This window comes from Macaca nemestrina, chromosome 3, assembly GCF_043159975.1.
Source record: "Macaca nemestrina isolate mMacNem1 chromosome 3, mMacNem.hap1, whole genome shotgun sequence".
In the NCBI taxonomy this organism is placed as follows: domain Eukaryota; kingdom Metazoa; phylum Chordata; class Mammalia; order Primates; family Cercopithecidae; genus Macaca; species Macaca nemestrina.
The window spans coordinates 183961985-183982242 of record NC_092127.1 but is presented as its reverse complement, the minus strand read 5'-3'; the positions used below and the strand labels follow the sequence as shown (position 1 = coordinate 183982242).

The following is a 20258-nucleotide window of genomic DNA, read 5'->3' as shown; positions in this document are numbered from 1 at the left end:
CCAGACCGGCGTACACTGCGCCGAAACCGTGACTGGCACGTAGTAGGCACTTAAACACTAGTCGGTAAAACGAACCAATGGACATGCTAACGAATGAACACGCTGTGCTTTACACAGCGTGTGGCACACAGCTGCAGCTCCAAGAGGAAGCCACTGCAAAAGAAGCGCGCCCTTGGGTCCTCCCCTTCCCTCGCAGACCCCCAAACCCGGCGGCTCCGAACCTTGGTGTCCACGTCGGCCAGGCAGTCTCTGCGGAACTGGTCGAAGAGCCCTTGGCTCTTGAGGTGGTTCACGATCATGGCCACGAGCTGCGGGTCCCCGGCGCCCGCACCCGCGCCGCCCGCCCCGCCCGCGCCGGGGCCAGCCCCGGGGCCCGGCGGCGGCGGCGGTGGCTGCGGCTGCGGCGGGGGAGGCGGCGGCGCTGGAGGAGGCGGCTGCGGCTGTGGGTTGGTGGCCATGGCGGCCTGTGCCGGGGAGGGCAAGGGCCCTGACCGGCGGGCGCACCTGGGAGGCGGCGGCTGCACTGGTCCCGCCGCCTGAGGGAAGCCAACGGGATGTTGTTACGGAACCAGAGGATCCAGAGCAACCCCGGAAGTAAAAGGGAACGGGGGGAAAGGAGGAAAAGACGGTGACGACATTGACGAAAGTCCGGCGACGGAGGCCGCGAGGAGCCAGTTTCGGCCGTCGCCGGGCGCGAGCGCCCTCGCGAGGCCGAGGTGCGCCGGAAGTGGCGGCGACTGTGGCGACGGAGACGAGAAGGCTGTGCTGGCCGCGAGTTGTGGGGTTTGGGTCACTGGCTGGGGTCTGGAGTCCCCGGAGGTTAGGGCTTCGACCCGCGCGACACCTGGGGCCCTCGGTCTGAGCGGGAGCAGTGAAGTTCTGGCCCCGCTTCATCCGCGACGGCATTTTAGGCCTGCCTCTCTTGCTCCTGTTTCCCGGAGCAGTGCATAGAGATCCATAGACATGTATAATTCGAACCCTACGTGGATCTGCTCATTCTAAACTCGCCCAACCCTCGTCGTTCTTAGCCTGTGAAACTGCACTATTCTTGTCCCAGCAGGTAGCTCCACGGTCCTTCTGTCTGTCTTCTGCTTGCACATCCCGTTTTTCCTTGGGAGTCCCTTGTTTCTGGCAGTGTGCCTGTGGATTAGTCCGGATCCCTCCAGCCCCTTCTTCCTATGTGTGAAGACAAACCGACAGGCTTTTGGTTTTAGGCTTTTTGCTATTGATTACTATGATTATAGCCGGTAAAACATCCATAGCACATATTACGTACCAAGCGTGGCGTTAAGTGCTTTTACATATATTAACTCATTTAATCTTTGGACAAACACTAAGAGCTAGGTCCGATTACTATCCCCAATTTGCAAATCAGGGAACCAAGGCCCAGATAAATGAAGTGTGTTGAATAAGGTTACACAGCTAGCAAATCACCTGCTTTAGGACTGCATCATCCTTGAAATTGTTAGTAGTACCTGGTCAAAGCAACATAAATATTAGAAAATTTCATAATTATTAAATAGTATATGTAATTTTATTGAAAAATGCATATTGCTGCTTTTAAGAGTTCCTACATCTGTGGCTGAATATGTCTTATTAGTAGGAGAAAAAAGGTTGAGCATCAATTCTATTCCTATTTGTAATTTTTATAGCTGTGTGCCCTGAGAAACCTTGCTAATATAAACAAGTACTGTGCCTAGGAATGGAAGAGTTTTGTTGTAGCAATATCATTCAATTCTTGACCTCAAAAAATTGGTTGACTTCAAAAAATATGAGCTGACTTCAATTAGGCCCTCCTTCCTTTTTATCAGAAGCAAAGAACCGAAAACCACCTGACTCGCCAAAGGATTTGTTTACTTAATCCTTATTTTTTCACTTTTTCAGATTCTGGGAAATATACCAGATAGGTTTTACCAAGATACCAAATGACTATGAATTCGACCTGATTTTTTCAATGAGATGCACCTTTCACCCGATATGCTGAAAGAGTGGAGAATATCTAAACATTGTTCATTTCATAAATAGTTTTGGATAAGATTTATTTTTGTTATCAGGTGGTTAAATTTTGTTTTTGTCAAAATTTGCAACTGCAGATTTAGCTCATTCAAGTTCAAAATCTTTGTCACTGGGCACAGTGTCTCACGCCTGTAATCCTGGCCCTTTGGGAGGCTGAGGCAGGAGGATCGCTTGAGTCCAGAGTTCAAGACCAGCCTGGGTGACATGGCAAGACCCCACCTCTACAAAAAAATAAAAGAAATTAGGCGGTGTAGTGCCGGGCATCTGTAGTCCTACCTACTTGGGAGGATTAGGTGGGAGGATCACCTGAGCCCAGGAAGTCAAGTGTGCAGTGAGCCATGATGGGGCCACTGCACTCCAGGTTGAGGGACAGAGTGAGACCCTTCTCAAAAACAAGAAAAAAAAAAGATTTGCAAGTATGTTAAATGTTTACCTTATAACCTAATAAACAGCCCATTTTCATTGTCAAACTAGACAAATCAGATTTACTTTAAATCAGAAACAGTTTGACTTCATTGTTTCAATTCAAAGTATCCTGTGTGTTTTGAGGAGTTTGATGAAGATAGCAGAGACGAAAAAATCATGGAATGAATCTTAAAAGATGAATTACTATATGCAGTCAAGGCTGGGCATGGCAGCAAACCCCTGCAATCCTAGAGCTTTGTGAGGCTGGGGCAGGTGGGTCACTTGAAGCCAGGAGTTCAAGACCAGTAACAAAACAAAACGAAAAGTAACCAGGTGTGATGGTGCAGACCTGTAGTTCCAGCTACTTGAGAAGCTGAGGTGGGAGGATTGCTTGAGCCCAGGAGGTTAAGACTGCAGTAACCTATGGCGGTGCAACTGCACTCCAGCCTTGGTGACATAGTGACACCCTGTCTCAAAAAAAAAAAAAAAAAAAAAAAAAAAGAAAGAAAAAGGCAGTCAAGATTACAGGATTAAAATAGCGTAAAATATAAATGTTTTATTCATTTTAAAAATTAGTCATGAAAAGGTAAGACTATAACACTTAATTACCAACAATACAACATATGTTGCTAAATTCTAAGTTTATAAGTTATTAAGTGTGTAGTATGATAAAAGGCGTGGTATTTCTTTGGTATATTTGGATGTGTTAATCAAATTTATTTAGCTTTTTGGGGATTACTAGTAGAAATCATCCATTAAAGTTCTGAAAAACTTTACAAATTTAGTTAGGCATAATGTCCAAGTTTAAAAAAATAAATGAGACAATAAGGTATTTACTGCTAAAAATGAATTGGGTCAGTGACTAATAAATGATTTGTGAACAGCATATAGAAAATATTAAATATTTTCTGCAATGCAATAAGATGAGATCTTTATAATAGTTCACAATCCATTTTCTCAAATGTGCCCTAATTGCCTTATTGAATAACACATACTGAATCTAAAAGATACATCATTGTGTCTCTGAGTTCAGGTTACACTGGGTAGACACATTATACTGGTTACAGTGTAACTTGAACGATTTTGTGGCCTTGAAAAACATTCTAGATACATTGAAAAGAATCTGGGTCACTGATCTGTACTGCCTTGGCTGTTCAAAGGTGATTTTCTTTTCATATGAATACAGGTCTTAGGGATGAGTATTTTAAATACCCGAAAAAGAACAACAACAAAAAGCATACATTTAATTTGTTTAAAAGACTGCTTTAAGCAGTCAGCATTTCCTACCAGTGACGTCTTTGCTGTGTTTCCTCCTGATTGTCTCTCTAGAAAAGAGTATATAATTTCTTCTTTTTTTTTTTTTTGGTAAATCATTTTATTTCTTCCATGATGATTTAGAAGTACAAATCATGATTTAGAAGTACTATATTTAAACCAGTACAAATATTTCATAAATAATATCTGGCCATTTTCTAAACAATTGAGTAATTTGTTGCACGATAAGCTACCTCACATCTTGCAGCAAGAAATATGTTAAATTTGAATAGTAAAGACATTACATAATGAATTAGGACACAATTAAAATTTGCTTTAAATGTTTCTTTAAGGTAGAGGACACCACACTTCTACTCAATGAAGAGAAACTTTTTTTTTTTTTTTTTCTGTGACAGAGTCTCGCTCTGTCACCTAGGCTGGAGTGCAGTGGTGTCATCTCGGGTCACTGCAAGCTCTGCCTCCTAGGTTCACACCATTCTGCCTTAGCCTCCTGATTGCTGGGACTACAGGTGCCGCCACCATGCCCAGTTAATTTTTTTTTTTTTTTTTTTTTGTATTTTTAGTGGAGACGGGGTTTCACTGTGTTAGCCAGGATGGTCTCGATCTCCTGACCTCGTGATCTGCCGGCCTGGGCCTCCCAAAGTGCTGGGATTACAGGTGTGAGCCACCCCACCCAGCCGAAGAGAAACATTTTTACAGTCCAGAGGTCTTTTATTTTTTTAATACTTATTTTGCCATGAATTCATAGGGAATAGATTCCAGCAGCTCAGGCTCCTTCCCGTTGGTTCTCACAAACTGTGCTTCCCTGGATGGAGCAGGCTGGCACTTCAGTTGAACCCAGGTACTTTTCTCTTTGGCTTCTTTTTCTGGTCATTTTCCTTCACGTGTTTCAGGAAGCTATTTTGGTTCTTAGAGAGCTTAATGTGCTCCATACGCACATTAATTCTTTTAGCAAGAATCAGGCCCTTGTTTGTATACAACAATGCCAACAACATGCTGGGTAACATTGTAGACTCTTCTACTTTTGCCATGGTAACACTTGTGGGGCATTCCTTTTTGAATAGTACCCATTCTCTTGATGTCTACAATATCACCTTTTTTTTTTTTTTTTTTTTTTGAGACAGGAGACAGAATCTCGCTGTCCTTCAGGCCATAGTGCCGTGGCATGATCTCCGCTCACTGCAACCTCCGCCTCCTGGGTTCAAGCAATTCTCCTGCCTCAGCCTCCTGAGTAGCTGGGACTACAGGCGCACGCTGCCATGCCTGGCTAATTTTTTTTTTATTTTTAGTAGAGACGGGGTTTCACTGTGTTGCCCATGCTGGTTTTGAACTCCTGAGCTCAGGCAATCCGCCTACCTCAGCCTCCCAAAGGGCTAGAATTACAGGCGTGAGCCACCAAGCCCGGCCTCACCTTTCTTCTGGATTGACACATACATGGAACAACTGCATGTTTTCTAAAAGGCCTAGAGGACATCTATTGGGTGCCTCTCCTCTTTCCCTTTGTGTTCGTCAATTTGGCGAATTACTAGAAGATGGCAGTTCCGGCGGAAAGGAAAAGAGTTTATTAATTTCTAGCAGTACTTAGGGCATAGAAGAGGTGAGATCTTCACAAAAGAAATTGCCATCCTTCTCCTGCTCTACTCTATGCCTGTCTGAATTCAGAACATTCCAACAAGGGTCAGATACTTTCTCCCTTAACAGGATTGACTCTCATTCTGTTCCCCAAGTCTGATGTCAAGGTGATGGACTTTACAGTTTGTGAATTAGGGAAGCAACAGTAGGTGATGATGGCCTCCGTTACTGGTAGCCATGTGTATGGTTAGGCACCAGATTCCTGACAAATGGTTGGCCCCTGGGATTTCTCCTTTGTACAGTCCAGCCTGTCCCCTACCCCTACCCAGTCCTCCAGACTGTTTCTGTGAGCTTGTCCAGTGAAAGTCAAACATTGATCTCCTAACCCCAGGGATCCCGTCTGATTATTCGGCAGAGTTGTTTCCTTATTTTCTTCTCCTTGTACCCCCGTGGGATCCCCACTCTTTGGCATCTCCATTCCTGACTAGTCTTTTGATAATCAAAGGGAAATTAATATTTCCTAAATGACTGTCCATCAACCCAAAGCTTAGTAGAAACTTTGAAAGTTCATTTTTCAATGATAACAGAAAACACAGGAGGAGGGGGAGAGGACATGTGTTAATATTATTTGTCTTTCCAATGCAAGCTGCATGGTCACACGTATTCTATTTTTGTTGCAGTATAATAGTGCCCTGTTTTTCATAGGGGAGATGTTCCAAGACCCCTAGAGGATGCTTGAAACCATGGAGGACCAAACTCTATACTGTGGGCTGGGCGCAGTGGCTCATGCCTGTAATCCCAGCACTTTGGGAGGGTGAGGTGGGTGGATCACCTGAGGGCAGGAGTTCAAGACCAGCCTGGGCAACGTGGTGAAACTCCATCTCTACTAAAAATACAAAATTAACTGTGTGTGATGGCATGTGCCTATAATCCCAGCTACTTGGGAGGCTGAGGCAGGAGAATTGCTTGAACCTGAAAGGCAGAGGTTGCAGTAAGCCGAGATTGTGCCACTGCACTCCAGCCTGGGTGATAGAGTGAGACTCCATCTCAAAAACAAAAACAACAACAACAAAACCCCCAAAACTCTATACTGTGTATATTATGTTTTTTTCTGATCTGATAACCAAGATGGCTACTAAGTGACTAACAGGCAGGTAACATATATAGAGTCGATATGCTGGACAAAGGGATGGCATGGGATGGTGCAAGATTTCAGCATACTTGTCAGAATGGTGCAACACTTAAAATGTATTCATTGTTCCTGGAATTTTCCATTTAATATTTTCAGACCACAGTTGACCATGAGTAACTGAAACTGCAGAAAGCAAAACCTCAAATAAGGCAGGACTGCCATGACGGTGGGGCTGCAGAGTGTTATACAATGTTAATGTGAAAAGCGGGTATTGATTTTTCCCTTGAAAGAATTGTTACTTGCCCTAGGGTCAGGGCATGGAGGTGGAGTGGTACAGGGGGATGGTAAGGCAGAGAGGGAGAAGGATGGTTCTGGGACATTTGGCAGAGAATGGAAACTTCAGCTCCCTGCCAGGCTGGGAGTGTTCTAGGGCAGGGGTGCTTTGGAAATGGTGGCTTTGTGAGAATGTATTACCTTGAGGAGCTGCAGAATTCAAGAGAGTGGCCATGTCCTAGTTAGTGGGAAAAAGGAGGATGTGTCTGGGGCAGCAAGACAGCAGTAATGTCAACTGAGATGAGGATTGGGATACATCAGCCCATGGGATATTGGGGTAGGAACTTCAGAAGAGGAGGGAAATAGAGTGGTGACGGGGGTTTGGTGAAGTTGGACCTATCAATCACATTAGTTATTAATACTTTATGGGATGGGAGAGTCCTCTGTGGGTAATCTGGAAGACTAATAGTGGTTCTCAAATTTTAGCCTGCACCAAAATCTCCTAGAGGACTTGTTAAAATAGAGTGCTAGGTGTGCCATCCTGAGTCCCTGATTTGATAGGTCTGGAACAGAGCCTGAGAGTTTCCATTGTTGACAAATGCATTTAAGAAATGCTGATAGAGCCCTATATGAGAAACACTGGACTAGACAAATCACAGCCCACGGGCCTAATCCAGTCTACCTGTTTTTATAAACAAAGTTGTATTGAAACCATGCTTTCTAGTTTGAACTTTTTTTTTTCATAAGATGATACTCCTTTTATGCAAGTTCCATTAATTTTTATACATTTCTTTGCTCATAAGGTTTAAACTCCTGGTAGTGATAGCAATCAGATTTATAGAAGTAAGATTTATTATGAAGTTAGGTAGCCTGTGTCTATTAATGCTACTGAATTGCTGGCTATTTTGAAAATTGAGATGTCAATATTACAGATGACTTGAAATACAAGGTATCTTTTATATGCTTATAAAGATGGAAAGAAGCTTTGCATTTAGCATTTTCCACTTAGTCTTTGTGAAAATTGTTCTTATTTTAAAAATAGCCTTAATGTATGTGCGTGTGTGTGTGTGTTTCCTGAATATTCTAGATGGTACATGGTATTCTGAAAACTGAAAGTCACACCTCCAGGAATAAAATTAGGAAAAGTAGAAATTGGAGGGAGGTCTCTAGAAATGATGTAATATTATCTGAATACCTCAAATCCAATCCAGGTCATCTGGGTAGAAATTCTGGGATGGATTTATTTAAATATAAATAAAAATTTGTATACCTAAATAAAGATTGTATTCTACATTTGAAGAAAGAGGTTTTTTTTTTTGTTTTTTTTTTGGTTTTTTGTTTGTTTGTTTGTTTTTAGAGTAAGAGGTGGTTGGCATGCATCTATGAAAGGAAGGAATTCAAAGTGTGTAGAATTGGCAATGTCTCTGGAGAGCATGCATTTGCTATTGGGTGCCAGCCATTAAGATGATCTCATTCATTTCTCCTCTGATTCTGTGATAGTTATTGGATCATGTTTGGCTTCACATTTGGATTTGCCTATAGGAAGAAAAGTGCTGATTAGTAAATTGAGGAAGCTGTCTACTTGGTAGTTACATCTCTCCCCATGAATGATTTTTATGCATAAAACCCTAAGAGCTTGGTGAATTTTTAAACCACCCAGGATTCAGATCTTTTTTTTTTGTACTGATAGTCACCTCTTACCTTGCAAGACTGAAGGCTGGACCCCACACTATGGTCAACAAATTGAAGTGTTGCTGTGGGGGTCCAGTCAGGGTGACCAGCTGACCTATCTTAGGTAACATTTAATTTTATTGGCCATATTTTAAATTTAAGTTGTCATTATTACAACTTAAATTGTAGAGAACGAGTAGAATACTAGTAAACTAGGAAAAGGAAGTCTTTCTTGTAGAAAACTAGGAAAAGACAAAGAAGTCTATTGACAACAGGGAATAGGCTGGAGATGAGGACCTGACCCAAGCTGGACCAATTAGAACCCTTCCTTGGGAGTTTTGAAGGTAATTGGTATCCCTCTCTTGGCTACATTGTAAGCAGATGTCTGGAGTAGGTAATAACCAGATCCTCTGTCTTGTTCATCAAGCCAATCTGCCAAGAAAAAAAGAAATCCACTAATCTACAGAGCGAAGCACAGATGAGGATGGACAATGAACACCCTGCCTGCAGTCCGCATATTCCCGAGGACCAGGTATGCTTGTTTCTACCATCATTTGATTAAGTGAAACAAATTCACAGCTAATAAAAGTCCTATTTTTAATAGGAAATGTGCATTGTTACAGTAACGGAAGGAAACTAACACAGGTAGGGATTGTGAGGAATTGTGCAGTGTGGATAGGCATCTAGTGAATGTCAACATTTACCAGCATCATTTACCCCTTTGTAAGCAAACGGAACATTGGCTTGACACACCAGTACTGGCGTGCATGAAAACATCAATAGAAGTCTGATACTCTTCAAGCTAGGTAAGTTGTTCTTTTCATATTGGTGCCTCAGTTGCTCTAGAGAGGTCATGGATTGGATGGGGACAAGTCTTTTAAAACAAGAACTGTCTTGCTAGAAAGATTTGATTCAAGAATGATTTCTATGGAGTTTAACCATATGCCTCAAAAGTTGGAATTAGGCTGTTCATTTTTTAAGATAATAAATAAATAATAAAAGAAAAGAGAAGATATGCCTATTTCTTGAAAGAAAAGTGAATAAAAATACTCATCAGTGATTATTTTAAATAATTAATACTAAATTGACAATGGTACATTTTTGTATTTAAGTGAAGTGATTGTGGTTAAATGAATCCCTTTTTCTGTGACAAGAATAAGAGACTATGATTGAAAGTTGAGATTCAAATAATCATTACAAAAAGACTGAGTGACAGCTATGATTCTTCTTGATTGAGCGTAAATTTAAATTTCTACTATTTTAAGTTATTAGAAATACACTTTGATGTGGCAAATATGTTGAACAAATTATAATGGTGGTTAAACAATTTTTCATTAAAGCATTTCAACAGAGAAGGGAGAAGGAGATGCACTTTGCTTATATATTCACATTTTCTGTTATTAGGCAACCGGACAGGGATTCTTACCATCTTGTTGGTGCTCATGTAGATGTGCTTAGGATAGGAAGCCCAGTGGGCATGGACCCCAGTCTCTGGGAGCCAATGTGCTAATTGTAAGCATAAAACATGCTTCTTATATAAACAATACATATATAAAATACAACAGGAGTAGTTGGATAAGTAGAAATGAGGGCAAAGTGGTAGAAAATGATGTGCATTTATGTATTAAGTTGGTGCAAAAGTAATTGTGGTTTTTTGCCATTACTTTCAATGGAAAAAACAGCAATAACTTTTGTACCAACCTAATAGAAGGGTGGCTGAGATGGGCTAAGCTAACCAGTGAAACACTCTGGAGAAAGTGGCCTTGAACCAGGAAATGATGGGCTGAAGATAAGAACAAGTCATAAGCAGCTTAATTTTCAAGATCAGTCATAAGAAAATATATATTCAGATGTTCATAGGTATATTCAGTTTTCTTAATTTACAGAAAACACTAGATAGCTCTTTGATTAATGAATGGTAGAGGAAATAATTTAAATGAAATCTAAAGCAAAGGCAGACGTGTTTCAATTTCTTAGACTAAATGTGAAATGTATTAGTATAAAACAGGAAGGATGGATGAAGAAGTTTTTTTTTACAGGCATAAGGATGAAGAGGTGAAGCCTGGGGTCTTTGAATTTCAGCTGTGCATTTCAGCTTTGCTATTTTCTAGCTTATGACCATGAGCAAGTTGCTCAACCTCTCTGTGCCATTTTTCTTGTGAAATTGTAAAAATAACAGAACTTGCCATAGGGTTTTAGGTACGGTTGATTGAGTTCACTCCTTCATTCACAAATATGTGTTGGGCTCCTATTATGTGCCAGGTGTTGTACTAGGAATGGGAGAGAAAGCAGTTGAGCAAAACAGACAAAGCCCTTTCCCTAATGGTGCTTCCATTCTAGTGGAATTACTAGTCAGAAAAGAAACGCACAAATAAAATATCAGATAGAGATAAGCACTCTGTAGAAGATTAAGTGGAGTGATATGATAAAGGGTGACTGGAAGCAACTTGCAGGTTAGGGTAGGCCTTTCTCACCTCCGAACATCACGTTGAAGTCAGCCGTGAGAAAATAAGGAGGGGCAGCCCTGGCAGGGAGAACAGCTGGTGCTGAGGTCCTGGGGCAGGAATCAGCTCGATGTGTTTGAAGAACATAAATAAGGTCATTGCAGCTGAGGTTAATGGGCAAGAGGCAGAGTGGCAGCGAATGAAATTAGATCATGTAGGTTTTTGAAAACAAGGATAAGGAAGTGTGTTTTGTACTAAGTGCAATGCAAAGCCCCTCAAAAATTTTAAAGTGGGAAGTGGCATGACTTCATAACAGATGTAAAGAGCTCATTTCCAGTCTTGGCACAAGATAAACACCCAAGTGTGTGTATGTTAGCTGTTGCCATTTCATTTAGTCCTCACACCAGCCCTATGTGATGGTTACTATGAAAGGAAATTATCCCAAACCTGAGCTGGGGCAGAAATTGTAGGCTAATAGGATTTTCAGCCTCTTTGGAAAGGATCTAGCATTCCTGATAAAGCACTGGAGTATTTTATTGATAGTTGGTTTTTTTTTTTTTTTTTTTTTTTTGAGATGGAGTCTTGCACTGGAGTGCAGTGGCATGATCTTGGCTCACTGCAACCTCTGCCTCCCAGGTTCAAGTGATTCTCCTGCCTCAGTCTCCCGAGTAGCTGGGATTACAGGCACCTGCCACCACGCCTAGCTAATTTTTTGTATTTTTAGTAGAGAAGAGGTTTCACCATGTTGGCCAGGCTGGTCTTGAACTCCTGACCTTGTGATTTGCCCACCTTGGCCTCCCGAAGTGTTGGGATTACAGGTGTTAGCCAGCACGCCTGGCCTTTCTGATAGATTTTAATGAGGTTTAGAGTCCTTCTGGGAAGCTAGATTGGCACCACTCTGCTGTTATTTTTTAGATGTGTTCAGTAACCTTTAACCAGACATTTAAGGGCACAACACTCTTTAAGCCTTATGCTATCCTAATAATCTTTAAACCAGATATTCCTCTTTTCAAATTCTAGCTGAATAATATTTATTAAGTCATTTTTTCCTCCCAAAAGTAAATTTTTGAAGTAGTTTTTTTTTTGAAGTCTTACCTTCCACCAAGCTTGAAATAAAATGTGTGTCAATGTTCCATTGAATTTATCTGAGAAACTGCTTTGACAGTATTATTAATATCACCATTTTACAGACAAGAAAACCGTAGCCTGTGCATTTAAGCGCTCCATCGTACCTACACCCAGGGAGAGCAAATTAAGCCAGCGTTCTAGGAAGCAACAAAGCAAATCTGAACCCAAGAGGTCTCAGTCCCCAGTAAGAAAAGAATCACTCATTTCTTTTACTGGAATCCCATTATTACCTGTTTTATTTCATATTGATTTGTAAAGACTGGTAGTCTGTGATTCATTGGGGCCCTCTTTTTGCCCCCAAGATATATGTGTGCAGTTTACTCTCACTCTGCTTTCTAACTTTGAAAAGTTCTAATTTGCTCTTTCAGTAATTGAACCCAATCTTGACTTGGGTGAAACTTTTCTCCAGTTTATCAAGAGCCATTTAATCGATTTTTATGGTCTAGAGTGTCACTTCCTTGGCTCTTCAGCCCATCAAGGCTGGAGCTTTAATTCATTAGTGTGTATGGCTTATGCCAATCAACTCAACCAGATTGTGTGGGTCTGCTGAGCTGAAGTAAATTACTCATTGGTTCTTGTGAGAAGAACCTTGAACGACATCACTGAGGGATGCTAAAACAATCTGGATGCTTTTGGACTGGAGAATGGGGGATCTCTTTTCTAACTAACAAGCATTATATTCTTAGAATGAAATCAATTCCGTGGTGTACTGGAGTCAGTTCAATCAACTCCCGTTACATTTTCAGGAAATTTGTGAAATAGTTCATGACAACTTTATAGCTTTAAAATGGCCATTGTGGCTGTATTTATGCCACAGAAACTGGCAAATGCCACAAATCAGGGCTTTCTTTCCCCATAGAGTCTGTTTTTAAACACTTAGCGATGTTACCCAAACAAAACCAGGGTTCATTTTCCTGGCAAGCAATCAACAACTCTCCACAAGAACACAGGTTTTGATCCATAGGAGTTTTATTACTCATCACAAGTAAGGAGAGCACTGGGAGCGTTCTCTAAAGCAGTGTCTCTGTGAGGGAAAGTGACAGGAGAGTTTTATGGGGCGATGGAGGGGGAGAGAATGTGTCATCTCATGCAGGGAAGGGGTCCCAGTGGCGCAGATGCAGTGAGTCATCATGCCAGTGCATAGGTCACCTGCTTTATAGCTCCTTCTGGGCGGGAGACATTAGCATGGTAATGAGGAAAGTTCACTTGGGTTCATCTGTAAGTTGCCAGGATCTGTCAGAAAGTGGTTTCAACTGACTAGGTGACTGCATTCCACACAGAGCCTGAAACAAACAGTTTGTAAGAGAGGGAGCTGTGTGGTTTGGTAAAGCCCACTGAGCTCCTATGGACTCTGGAGACCTAGCAGTACACCATTGCAAGTGCCTTGCAGGTTCTCCCTGCTTTCTTCCTAGTTATAGGACAAGGAGAAGATAGGGAAAGAGGAGAAACTGCCAATGGGCTTTTGGCTTCTTGCCTGCATTTTCACTGCCAGAAGTTCTGTAGTCAAATAGACCCCACACTCCTAGTAACAAATGAGGTTTGCTGTCATTTCCCCCTCTAGGGTTGAATACCAGCTCCATAGCTACTTGCTTTGGGACTTTGGCTGATCAGTTTATTTACATCTCTAGGGCTCAGTTTCATTATCATTACAATGAGAATAATACCACCAATCTCGTTGTGTATAGATGTATGTGTGTGTGGGCGGCGGGGTGGGGCGTGCTGGGGATGGGATGGGGTGGTAAATGATATGGTTCCCATTAAAGTCTTTGCTGAAGACTTGGTGCATTGGCTCTCCATAAATAATAGCTCTAATGATATTATTCAGTAAGTTCTCACACATGCTCAGAGGTAATAAAAGAAAAACTTCATCTGAATTAAATTTAAAGGAGTTTAATTGAGCAATGAACGACTTGTGAATTGGGCAGCCTTCCCAGCCAGAGTAGGCTGGGAAGAGACTCCAGCACAGCCACGTGGTGGAGAAATATTTATGGACGGGAAAAGGAAAGTAATGCCCAGAAAACGGAAGTGAGGTGCAGAAAACAGAAGTGAGTTACAGAATTGGATTGGTTACAGCTTGGTGTTTGCTTTATTTGAACATGGTTTGAACAGTTGTACATTTGCTTGACCAAAACTCGTGACTGGCACAATCGTAGGTTATGGTCTATTTACACCTCCACTTGTTATAGTTCACAATGTACAGAGAAATCCTTAGGCTGAAATTAAAGTATGTAAGGAGGCAGCTTTATGCTAAACTTGATTTAACAGAGGGCACTTGTAAACTACGATTTCATAAAGGCCTTTCTGGTAATGTCTGATGCCTCTGAACCAGCCTGACTTGTACCATTTTCCCCATGAGCGCTCTCTCTCAATATCTCGCTTGTTCTCTGCCTGTGACCTATGTGGGCTGGAAGCCCCAGTACAGGTGTGATTCCAGTACATTGCAAGTCTCACCAGGCACATATTTTTCCATTCCGTTCAGTGCCTGCCTTCCAGTGGTACCCCAAGTGTATTGAGCTTGACAACTTTTTCAGCTATAAATAAGTGGTGGTTGGGGCGAAGGGGTGGGTGTGAGAAGAGACTTATCTTGAAATATGTTGATTTAGGCTGGATGGCTTTTCACTGACTTGCAGAAGTAGTATTTTGTGTTTCTATGCAAGATTCCCCCTTTATTTACTGCAAGGATGTTTTTATCAGGTTAAGGAGAAAGCTGAGGTTGGAGAAGGCGTGCTTTTCTGTTCCCTTTTATCTGTCAATTTCTCTCCTCATTCTGCAAAATCCCCAAGATACCATGTTAGAGTTAAATCAGTATATGATCAGCAATCAGACAGGCCTGAATATGACATGTGATTCTGCTACTTATCAGCTGAATGACCTTGTGATGGTCATTTGAATTTCTAATCTTTAGCTTCCTGATCTACAAAATGCCTCTCTCTCCCTTTTTGTCTTTCTCTCTCTCTCTCTTTTTATCTGTCTTGGGCTAGCTCTGTACTTCACAACCTGGCTACACATTATATTTACTTGGGGAGCTTTTCAAAAATAGTTAATTCCTGGGCTCTGCTCCAAAAGACTGATTCAATTGGACTAGGTTTCAGCACAAACATCCATCTATTTTGGAAGCTCTCGGTGAAGTACTATGTATAGTGAATGTTAGGAACTGCTGAGCTTCTCTTATTAAGCCTCTCTGGACCCCGTCTGGCCGCCATGCTCTTTACCTGGGTGTCGCTGGACCACAACAGCTCATGTTAATACAACATACAAAACAATCCATTGCTAACAGTCACTTTGTAACTCCAGCCCTCCACCTGCTCAGATTGGCAGGCAGTGCAGTCATCTGTAACTTCTTGTCTTCAGGAGCCCTTTCATGGAATGTGCAAGAACCCCTGTTGGTGCTCTGCAGATGAGAAAAATAGCTACTGAGATCCTTGTTCACTTGCTGAAGCTGGAAGGCCTTGTGGTCTGGAGAAATGCCAACTTTTGCAGTGGTTCATCTGAGAACAGTGGATGCTGGTCTTTCTCTGGGTAATCCTTGGGCAAGAATACTCTCTCCCCAATTGGCCTGGGTTGCCAGGGAAGAGAGTATTCATCTGAGAAACTGCTTTGAGAGTATCATTAATATCATCATTTTACAGACGAACCTTAGAAATGGTAAGATGATCAATGTCATAAGAGGTAAGCTGTCCGGAGCTGCATGCCCCGGCCATAGCGAATAATAATTAAGGATTAAACGCCTGAGCTATATTCATTTCCACCCCACACCTTCTCCCTAGATTTACCTTCTTCTCTGTATTAATACCGCCATTAAAAGATGGCACTCTTCCCGCTTCTTCTTCATTCATTTTTCCCGCGCCCGCGAAAAAACTACCTGACAGCGCAGGCGCAACATGACGTCCGACCGGAGAAACCGAGGCTTATCTGGCCACGCCTTCCTTTTTTAGGTCATTTCTGCCTTAGCCCAACCTCTTCCCCTCCAAATGTATATAAGGCATTGCATTACAGCCATTAAACGAGACTTGATCAGAGCACTGTCTTGTCTCCATTTCTCGTGTCTCTTGTTCCCCAAATTCCCACCCCCTCCTCCAGGGCCTACATTGACTATCCCGCGGGCCGGGATAGTAAGCTGACCTGACCATAAGACCTGACCTTAAGAGGTCAGGTCTTCCACTTCACCTAAGTGAAGCCAAGCTTCCCAAGGCACAGCTCAGCACCTGGGGAGCCACATTGCAATGAGTTACAGCACCATCCACCTACTGCCTAGAACCACCATTTTGTTCCAAAAACGTAGGTCTGGGTTACCCAGTCCACACTCCATCTTCCTGTTGGTGATTTTCTTTCATTTCTTCCCTCCACCTGGCCCCAGGTGGGTACAGTCTTGTCCATCAGATGTGTTCTAATAAATAGTTAAATACCAAACCCTCTTCTTCCAGAAGCATCCTTGGTTCCTTCTACATATATGTGTAGATTCATATATGTAAACTAAGTATGAAAAAGGATCTTTCATCAGTTTACTTATCAGCTTCTTCCAAACCCATGCTCTTTCCAAGCTGCATATCCAATTTTAAAAAGTTCCTATTCCAAAACCAGCGGGTAGGAATGAAATTACTTCACCCAGGTGTAACTCAAAAGGATCACTGAGTGATTATTTCCAGAACAATGGGATGACTTGCTCCAAAGGTAAGTTCAAGTTTTCACCATGAACATATAAAACACCCAGGATTTCTTAGTTTCAACCAGTTTTAGGATTCAATCTCCGCTAGTTAAGTCATTATACGTAAATGCCGTTGATATGAATGTCGATCTCACAGGGTTGTTGAGAATAATACATGAGATAAGATGTAGATAGATCAATTTGTAATATTTTATTACTGACACTGTTGCTAATTGGCTAAGCTAATCAGCATCTTATTAGAATTGTCCCTTTGGGCAGTGAACATCCCTCTTCCTGTTCCTCCTGCGCCCTTCCTGTAGTCAGTGTGGTAGCTCTGACCTCTGGTCAGTACAATCCAGTGGATTCTAGATTCTCACCACATCACCACTAAGATTATGGTCACGTTAACCAGGGTGATGGGGCCTCTACATTGAAATGCAGGGCTGTGGGATCAGTGATACTTGCTGTCTTGCTGTCTCCTGCTTTGGTTATGAGAGAAATTCAAGAAAGCAGCTCTTGCTCAGGTAGACTTTGGGTTAGTTCCTGAGCTTTGGTTTTCCTCTGGATTGGCCTAAAGGTCTTAAGGGGTTGAGGAGAATACTGGAGAATGTCTGTTATCATCCATGTTCTCCAACAGAGTAAAGCCAAAACATTAAGTACTGGAGTTATTCAGTACTTGCCTTCCCTAAGGGAAGTGTAGTACTTACTGTGTCTTGATTCTCATGGAGCTACTTGCCTCTGCCCTCTGTTAGTTAGCAATCTGGAAGGGAGGAGGGTTGTACTCAGCATTTCTAAATAGACAATAGTTCTCCTGATTGAAAGGCTAAAACACTTCCACCCTGGAGTTTTACTGATCACTGATTTTTTTTCTTTTTTTTGAGACAGGGCCTTACTCTGTCACTCAGTGCAGTGGTGGTGCCATCTTGGCTCACCGCAACCTCTGCTTCCTGGGCTCAAGCTATCCTCCTACTTTAGCCTCCTAAGTTGCTGGGACTACAGGCACGTGTCACCACACCCAGCGAATTTTTGTATTTTTCATAGAGACAGGTTTTTGCCAAGTTGCCCAGGTTGCCCATGCTGGACCATTGACATTTTAAGAAATGTATGCTTGTCCCTAAAAGGGGAGGTCAGTTTGGGATCCTCCCTCATGGATGATGTGAGTTTGATTACATAAGGGGACTGGTTTATCTCTCTTATGGGTGGTCACATAATATTCAGGAGGTGTACTGACTAGGCTCAATGATTGACTGGGTGAAGCAGGAAGGAGGAGGGGAGCTATCCAGGTAGACAGGTTTTCTCTGGAGCAAGAGTTGGTTGACCTCAGCCAGAAGGTCAAATCTCGCCTGCTGTCAGCATTTAGTAACTTTTTATTTTGAAATGATTTCAGACTCAACTGCCACCTGTGTTATAAATAAAGTTTTCTTGGAACATTACAACTCTTACTTGTTTACATATTGTCTATGGCTGCTTTCATGCTACAGTGACAGAATTGAATAATTGCAATAAGAACTTATTTGTACCCTTTGGCTCTTTATGAAAAAAGTTTCCTGATTCCTGCTCTAGAGTCAAAGATGCTTCTCAATCAAAAATACTCCCCCAAATTGCTGTATGTTTCATAATCTCCCTCACTGTGACCCAAAGGCCACAAAACCCTTGTAGAATCAGAGAACACAGGGTTGGAAGGGGGTATTAGTGGTCATTCAGTGCAATTCCTCATATAAGGCCAGAATCTCCCAATGGTGCCCCTTCAAGCAATCGCCTAGTGATGGAGGCATATCATTGTGTGTAGTAGTCAGCTCAGCTTTTTTGGGGAAGTTCTGGCTGTTGGAAAATGATTTCTTATATTGAGCTAGGCTGTGGTGGATGAGAAAAACTATTAAAGTGTTATTATTTATGACCCCCTCTCCAGCCTTTGAAGGAGGAAGACGTCATCACCAGCAGAATGGGCTGTACCACCTGTGTTGTGTGGATCAGCATGATGGATGGAGAGGAGACCTGAAGATGCTACAATGGCAAATTTGCTCTACATGGAGATGCTGGATGTCCCTAGACATAAAGACCCACAAAAGGATGCTGGAAGGGCGTGGCTGGACAGGGGTGGGGTGAAGGAGGAGCTGCAGATGAGGAAGGAGTCAAGGTGTAGAATTTGTCTCAAATTATTCTTCAAAGCTTCTCAGGTAGGATTTGGGCATTTGGGTGCATTTCTAGATGCTTCAGTCAGTTGAAGAAAACTGGGGAAACAAAGGTGCCCATATGACGTGGTGCATTTTGGTTGTGTCTGTCACCTTGAGGTTCCCATGCATTGGTCTTCTATTCTCAGTCCAAACAACTTTCAGCCCAAGTAGCACCCTAGCAATTAATTGTCCAAATTCTACCTCGTTGTCTTTCTCCCTAGCCACAGATTTCCTCCCCTCTCAGCTCAAATATTTCTTCAAACCAGCATGTGTGGCGGGAGAGAGGTGGAGGAAGGCTATGTGCCATCTTTGTGGCCCATGTTGAAGGTTTTCCAGGGTACAGGGTAGTGCCACGATCTCTAGATGTGCATTAAGGGCTCTGGCTTCCACATCTATTTCTGCAGTAACTTTCTGTGCAACCTCTTATCATCATTTCTCTTCTTCATACTTTAATTTACTTTTCTGTAAAATGAGCTGGAGCTGGAACAGAGTTTCAACTTTTTTTTTTTTTTTTTTTTGAGACAGAGTCTTGCTCCTTCGACCAGGCTGGAGTACAGTGGTGCAATCTCAGCTCACTGCAACTTCTGCCTCCTGGGTTCAAGTGATTCTCCTGCCTTAGCCTCCGGAGTTGCTGGGACTACAGGCACACACCACCACACCTTTCTAATTTTTTGTATTTTTAGTAGGGACGGGGTTTCACCATGTTGTCCAGGCTGGTCTTGAACTCCTGACCTCAGCCGATCTGCCCACCTTGGCCTCCCAAAGTGCAGGGATTACAGGTGTGATCCACTGTGCCTGGCCTCAAATGCTGCTTACTGAGCCTTGAGCCAAGTGACCTCTGGGGTCTTGAGCAAGGTGAGCAGCAATGTAGATGCTAAAAGGCCAGATTTCCAAGCCGCCCTGGGCAGCTTTCTTCAAAGCAGTTATCTATTGGACAGATTGGGGTCCATTAAAACCCCGAAGTATTTCCACTGCTAAAAAACAAGCCTAGAATCCAATGAACTATCAGTCTTTCTCAGTGTGTGGTGCAGGTCCCACTAGGGAGATACAAGCTTATGTATGATGCATGGATGAACATTTTAAGTTTTCATAGTTTATTTTAAAGTCTATTAGGAAAAAAATATAACTATCACATCAAATGTGTGATTTCATTGATATTGATTAAGATGAAGCTACATTTAATTGAATAAGTGAGCTTACTTGAAGAAAGAGAATAAGTAAGTAATAGTGCAGGTGGTATAGGATTATGGCCAACATGATTAACATTTGGGAAAATGGGCAAAGCGACCTCCACAGGCCCTCCTGGCTGTGACATTCTAGCATTCCTCCTCCTCCCCATCTTTTCTCTTGTTTCCTCTCTGTGGTCATGTCCTCCTCAGCGGAGACGGCATTATAATGTGTACTTTCAGATTCAAAACAGTGGCCTTGACATGCACGAGGTCTGTGCTCTGTGAGTCCCCTTGGCCCTCCCTATGAGAGCTTTACTTTGGTCAGGGGGCAGCTCTGTTTTCCTACCTTCAGTT

General features: G+C 42.4%; 2 protein-coding genes across 10 annotated transcripts in view; one reads left to right on the top strand and one right to left on the bottom strand.

Moving 5' to 3' along the window:
- The window catches only part of LOC105487928 (biorientation of chromosomes in cell division 1 like 1), a 59506-nt gene extending 58908 nt beyond the window's left edge, over positions 1-598 (bottom strand). For 3 of the 4 annotated variants that reach the window (XM_011751591.3, XM_011751592.3, XM_071093851.1), the window contains exon 1: positions 222-598. In XM_011751591.3, the coding sequence (XP_011749893.2) occupies positions 222-458 (237 nt within the window). In that variant the 5' untranslated portion in view covers positions 459-598. The remainder of the gene's footprint in view (positions 1-221) is intronic. The other variant, XM_011751594.3, reaches the window with a different exon arrangement.
- Positions 599-717: 119 nt separating this feature from the next.
- Positions 718-20258, top strand: part of LOC105487925 (uncharacterized) — a 313023-nt gene continuing 293482 nt past the window's right edge. For all 6 annotated transcript variants that reach the window (XR_011621459.1, XR_011621460.1, XR_011621461.1 and 3 more), the window contains exons 1-3: positions 718-8688; positions 8772-8876; positions 15268-18738. Coding sequence is in view for 1 of the 6 variants with exons in the window: in XM_071093850.1 (XP_070949951.1) it covers positions 18544-18738 (195 nt within the window). In the remaining 5 variants the exon portion in view is untranslated. The remainder of the gene's footprint in view (positions 8689-8771; positions 8877-15267; positions 18739-20258) is intronic.